The sequence below is a fragment of the Varroa destructor genome, unplaced genomic scaffold, assembly GCF_002443255.2.
Source record: "Varroa destructor unplaced genomic scaffold, Vdes_3.0 BEIS01000002.1, whole genome shotgun sequence".
Taxonomy (NCBI): domain Eukaryota; kingdom Metazoa; phylum Arthropoda; class Arachnida; order Mesostigmata; family Varroidae; genus Varroa; species Varroa destructor.
In genome coordinates, this window is record NW_019211455.1 from 53,170,587 (window position 1) to 53,176,922 (window position 6,336).

A 6,336-nucleotide genomic window follows, 5' to 3' on the forward strand; every position below is an offset into this window, starting at 1 on the left:
ACTTTGAAATATAAAAAAATGCATGATCTAATTTCAATTTGAAGCCCGTAAATACTTTTCAGCCATTCAATATCAACTTAAATTTCCATGCAAGTAAGCTTTGTACAGCAATTAACGATTCATCTATTGTAAGTTAGCACAAATATGGTGACTAAATCGATCTTTTGATAGGGATAAAATTTGGCCACTCGTTCCAGAATAAGAAAATTCTTCTGAGAGCAAATTTTCGCAAACTTTGAACACGAAAAGGGTATAACGGCTTGTTAATGTGTTAGTGACGTCCTTATGATATGCTGTTATTAATTTTCAGCGTGAAGTGTATCAACTCAGGAGTAAGCATAAACAACTTAGATAAGATAAATTTAGTGGGCTAGGCACGCAAAGGTACACGTTTCAGTACTATGTAATAGTCCAGAGAAAATACAGATAATAGAATCAAGTTTTATGGTCGAGATCGACGTCATTAGGGTGATTGGCATAAATACCGAACGCAGGTCCGCAGTATGCCACTCGTTACGTATAAGCGATTGGCTCTGTGTGTAAGGAACTGTTGTGTTCGTCAAGTGCCCAGAGGCAGACTTGGCCTATTTCGTATCGCGCCTAACAGCGACCTTTCTCGATGTGAAGTTGTTTACCAGCGTCACCATTTGTTACAAAGCATTGAGTGTCTACTTTGTGATGACGGAATTAACCATTTATGCGAGGCCTTATTAGCGCAAGCATACGAGTTGCCCAGGCCTGCACTCTTCTTCCACAATGCATCATCTTCTAATGAGCTTCGTTTTCTTACTACGTTATGCTACTTCAGCCGTAGAAGATGGCTGTTCCCCATTAGTCGATGCTGATAGTACAACGCTATGTATAGCTGATAATAACTGGCCAGAATGCAAAAATATAAGTCATAACATGGAATGTGTTCAGTGTGGAGGATTAAGGCCAGAAATTAGTTAGTATTCCACATGTTACGCTTATATTTTTGATCTTTTACGTTAATGTACGACTTCATCGATCGCCGTACCACTAAAAAAACTCTTTTTATGTATTCGTTTATCGTATCGATTATAACGATTCATTTTGCAAGAGAGGTACGAGATGTTATTAATGGGGCATATTTGAAACGCTGTACACATAAGAACAAGTTGGCATCAAACGTACCCTTCAACCCCACATCATAGTTACATAGGGTCGGTTCCTGTTTCTAAACAACAACAGAAAACACTTTCATTGAGGGGACCATCGATATTGGAGTACTCCAATCCCTAGGTCAACGAATACGAGCGAAGGACCATAGAAAAATGTAGCATATTATAAAGAATACATGATAAAACGTTTCTGCTCGTTTCTAGTCTATGACAATAGCACGTACAACTTCGTATGGACGGATAACGTGCCTATCGAATCTGTGAAACTGAGTTGTGAGGACACAGTTGCATGCAGTACGTATTATCGATGCACATCTATAGCAAATAATTTTTTTGGCTAATATATTATTACATGAATAGGTACGTCAATAGATCGGTTGCAAAATGAGGAGTCTTACCTGTCTCTAATTTATCACTAGGTTAGCCACGATTGTATCACTGTCTGAGACAGGAACGTTCCTTAGCGATAATGTAGCATTTTTTTTTTACCTGAGGGTGCTTGTTCCATCGTTCTAGCAAGTAAGAGCAACTTTTCGTTTGTTTTATAGCAGATCAATAGAAACCGCAGGTAAATTTTTACCACACATCATTAGATTAACCCTCACTAAATAAGACCTATTGTGTTGTGCTAGCTCAACCGGCCTGAGACGTCGCTGATTTGAATCTGCCAATTGTCAAAATTGGCAAAATGTCAACAAAGTGACCTATTGTTTATTTAATTTCATAGCCGTGAGGAAACAAAAATCGATTGAGGTGCATACGAGTAACAGCCAAACACCACAGCTAGACCATAGGCTTGTCTATTTATTACTGATACGACGAGAGTTATGGTCTAATCATTCTCAGATTATTGTTAATTTCTATAGAATAATCGTTAGCTCTAATAAGTTGCTCGATCTTCTGTCACGCAGGGCTGAGGTCCCTGAGGACTGATATCCGGCTAAAGGTCTATTCCGCAAGCAATCGTTGTTTTATTGGCCTACGCCTTCTACTGAATAAGTGTAACGTGTTTATCTTGCAGAGTGTAACTTGACGTTAAATCTCCAAGAGAAAGAAATTCGAAATGGCAAATGTCGAGGTGGCTACAGTTCAACAGAATGTCTTCTGGAAAAGAAGACGGGTTGTCAAATCGGCAAGGATACGAAATTCCACGGGGGACCAGACACACTTGAATGTGGTAAAATTTCTAGACTTGACCTACAGATGATTTCGATTCAACTAGCAACTTGAAAGAAACGCATCACATCGTTCTGGCGAGTGTGGTGCTCATTTAGATTGCTAAATACTTATTTATCGGTACACGGCCATTAAATGTTTACATTTTCGTATCAATCTGTTTACTCATTGTTATACGATATGATCGAGGTGATCTTCCGAGCCAAGGAAGGCAAAGTACCCCATGGTACCTTAGGCAGGACGCCCCAAAACGATTACTTTTACAGTACACGTAGTTCGACGTTATAACAGCTCTCTGCGGATCGTCTATTGCGGACTTGTGCAACGATACGCACGGAACAATTTAAAAAAATTATCGTGCGGTAACGTTCGAATAAAGTTGGTTTATTCGAGTCACCATCTTGCAAATTATGATTACAGACGCACATATGAACATTAAATGCATTCTGCTATGAATTTCAGGAGGACACGACCCGCCCAAATGCACAGTGACGGACAGACCTGACCTGATCAAGTCTGTGACGGCGATCTGTACACCGAAGAAGATCGACGATAAGTTTTGTGAAGGTTGTGGCCCGATTTTTCTGTTTTAGAACTATTCAAACCTCTGGGAACTACTAAATCCCATTGTAATAGGCTCGTAAATTAATTACACGATATTATTAGCTAGGATTATGGAGCCACATTTTTTTTTACTCAGCAAATAACATATTTTTGCTTCTAGAGTATTCGATAGTATCTTCGACAGACGCCTTGTGTCTTTTTCTATTAGGAAGCTTAGAGGCTGCTAAAAATGCAAGATCTACGGGGCAATTTTCAAAAGCAGCGCAGTTATTTTACAAAGTTTGTAGGCCGTTGACAAATACTGACCGATTTTATGCTTCCTACAGCAGGTCCTTTTCTAGGTATCCGGTTCTATCAAGTCTATCTGCTGCGGAGCACAAATTTGGTAGCATTTAATGATTGTAACGACGATAATAATATGTATTGAGAATAGCCCCAGCGTAGCAACTGGCAAGGCTTTCCTACGGACTGAAAAATGCTAGTTCTACACAGCTATGAATGAGCATATACAGTATCTACAGATCTCTAGCGGAAATCGTTGGTGAATTATGTAGTAGACAATACAAAGGCTGTGTAAGGTACACGAGAAGCATGGCCTACCGCTCTATCTACTTATATAGCAAACACCTTTCATACGAAATATTTGTGTTACAAACGTGACACAGCCTTACGATATGCGTGCTTGTCCTTGCTACTGCGACAGTTGTCCTCTTCGTTTTTCGATCAATTCTTTTTGCGTCTTTATATTACAAAGCCTTTTTGAAGGGCTTTCAAAGGCCTTTTGAAGCTCTCGTAGTTTGTGAATCATATATGAGAGTGTGATTACGAGACGTCTGTTGAGTCGAATTTTAATCTATTAATATGCTACAGTAGTATTAGTGCTACCTGTTTTGTACATGGGAATTAGTTCTGGGAGTTGACATAAACATCAAATCCAGTTCGAAAAGTCCCATCTTCCCTCTTCCAAAGTGTTCCGAGTAGCCTGCACGAATAGGAATGAAATTATCAATTTTAGTTAAATGTACAGATAAATTTAATAGGCTGTGTTCTTTAGATTGCCAGCTTCATTTAGACTATGCAAAAAGATACAGCTGCAACTTTGATTGGACGTCACAAACGTTTATTGCGAACGCGGATGATCTCTGCCACATTGACGGCGATCTGATAGCGAACGTTACGTGTGTGGATCGGCCGTGTGACGACTTCCATTACGACGCGACGTGTTGTAAGATAATTCTGTTTATTATACCTATTGCCACGGGCGAATTATACTCTGTTGTTTCTTTTTGATGGAACTTCCGTGATATGCGAAATTGACATTTTGTTAGATGTACATAGAATCTTTGCCCATTTACTTGGTGTCAGTTCGCGGTTTGTTGTAGAAAGTTGTTATGTTTTAAGTTTAGTTTACTTTAGCTGAGTCATGGAATGAGTGTTGGGTGATAATTACTGGCCTGCTAATAATCGTAGGTACGGGTCGTAATCTAGATTCGAACAGGGGCATTTCGTGCTGGGATCCTTAATGGTGATATCGGACGGAAAATTCGAAGCAATATATATAGATATATATAGTTCGTAATTGCTTCAGCTAAGCCTGAATGCTTGACGAAAGGCCGTTGATTTCAGTTGATCTATTTTAGGACAGGAAGTCTCAGGCAGCTCGCATTTGATCACACGTATTATGATACAACCATGCCAGTAAGAAAGCTTGAATTGGTTACCCCTGGTTCTTTCAATATCGTAAATGAGCAAAATCAGAATTTTATCAGCTTGGATTCATCAACGCGGAATAATCAAAGTACGTTTATAGATAACGTAAACGTAAGATAATTCGGTATCTCTTGAGACTACCTTGATTTACCTACGATCAGTCCTACATCATTTAATTACATTGTTTTTTCATAGCTAACACTGATGGAAACATCACATGCCAGGTGAACGCTTCCATAAAGAGAAGGATCCGTGAAAAATCGATCCAATGTATCGTGTCCAAAAACAAGATCTGTGAAGGTGAGATATATTCAAATCCCCATCTAAAATTGCACTCACGCCATCATAGTTAATAAGGCAAAATTATGTTATGAGTAAGCTGCATAGTACTCAAGTTCAGAGTTGAATTTTGTGGCTGAATTGTCGTTTGTCACTAACGGCCTGTAATTTGTATATCGATCCCTATTCATATTGGCCTATTGATCTATTTTCAAACGGGTCCTATCCGGCGTTTCAAACTAAACCCGCTGAAAAAGATGTTGTTTGTTTGAAATGAATGAGAAAAATGTTCGGAAAAAAAAAACATATTTTTTGTCTATTATGGCTGGCTGTACAAGGAATCACCTTGATACCGTCCACGCTGAAGTGACTTTTTGAAGAACAGGATGCTATTCAACGAAAATTGTAAAAGTATAAATATGAAGTAAAGAAAAAAAGTATGTACGAATACTACCGTCATCCAGCAAATATCTATAGTAGTTTTCAATATTACGGCTTGGGCCGTGCTATGGCAGTTTTTCTTTTAGCTCAAAAATCTATCTGTTTTATTATAACAACATTTTGTCTCATTTTTTTGTGGACGTATTACAGCATGCTATTTGATGATAACGACGTCGGCCTTAAAGATTAAGCCGACATTTATCAGCTCCATGTTATCGCTGCTTTTGCTTTTCATCGATCGCGGATAGGATCGCAGATCTCGTCACCCACGTTACCGAGATAGAACGTTCCCCATCAATATTGTTCCTATCGAAAGAGTTAGATAAAGCTGTTCGATTTTTGTGCCGCCAGGCAAAATGGCAGAACGCGTGATTATACATACATATCTAAAACAAATAAAAATACATATTGATTCAATGTAAGCTGCCAAATGGACGGGATGTACAGGCGTGTAGTTGGAAATCAAGGAATAGTAAAGCCCTCAATGCGAAGTTTATCAATGGTCGACAGGGTTTATGTGCATGTTACTCTATAAACGGCTACGACAAACAACGCAATAACTGTACAGCCCAATTTGTAACCTGAAGTTTGTCGAGAAAATAAATGCTAGCTCGGTGGAGAGTGAATTGTTGTGTTTAGGAAACGGAACTATTGTTTGATTATGAAGTACTTCCTTAGTTTTCCATAAGAGACGTCGTCAGGGAGAGCTGGAGTCGTCCATTTTTTTTCTACCTCGAGAAGCTAATCTCGTTAAAACAAGTAACTAGCATGTGGATAAATGATTGTTGGCCAAGTCTAATTAGTACTTTCCACTATTGTCCGTAGCACTGTTTACGAAGATCCAGGCTTAAATAAAAGTTCCCAATGTTGCTCAAAGGAAAAAAGGCACCCGCATAAGGACCCAATGATGAGCCAGTGCCAAAAAGGTCGTGGTAGCTAGCCATGGTGATTAAGGCAAGACGCCAACGTGACAAAAATACATATTGCTTCTATATTAGCTAAAGCCATCAGTAGCTTGTGTAAT

General features: G+C 39.0%; 1 protein-coding gene across 1 annotated transcript; it reads left to right on the plus strand.

The window, feature by feature from the left end:
* The first annotated feature begins 495 nt into the window (after positions 1-495).
* On the plus strand, positions 496-5,955 carry LOC111245662 (uncharacterized). Its single transcript, XM_022794298.2, has 7 exons — positions 496-946; positions 1,347-1,436; positions 2,164-2,319; positions 2,781-2,885; positions 3,937-4,107; positions 4,788-4,892; positions 5,463-5,955. Exons 1-7 carry the CDS (start codon positions 757-759, stop codon positions 5,558-5,560), a joined length of 915 nt encoding a protein of 304 aa, XP_022650033.1. The 5' UTR covers positions 496-756; the 3' UTR covers positions 5,561-5,955.
* The last annotated feature ends 381 nt before the right edge of the window (positions 5,956-6,336 follow it).

What these genes read in the sequence shown, in the direction of transcription:
- LOC111245662 (XM_022794298.2), top strand. Translation starts at nt 757, where the DNA reads ATGCATCATCTTCTAATGAGCTTCGTTTTCTTACTACGTTATGCTACT. An exon ending in CCATTACGACGCGACGTGTT is followed by an intron (nt 4,108 to 4,787) that starts GTAAGATAATTC and finishes GTTTTTTCATAG; the next exon opens with CTAACACTGATGGAAACATC. An exon ending in CAAAAACAAGATCTGTGAAG is followed by an intron (nt 4,893 to 5,462) that starts GTGAGATATATT and finishes GACGTATTACAG; the next exon opens with CATGCTATTTGATGATAACG.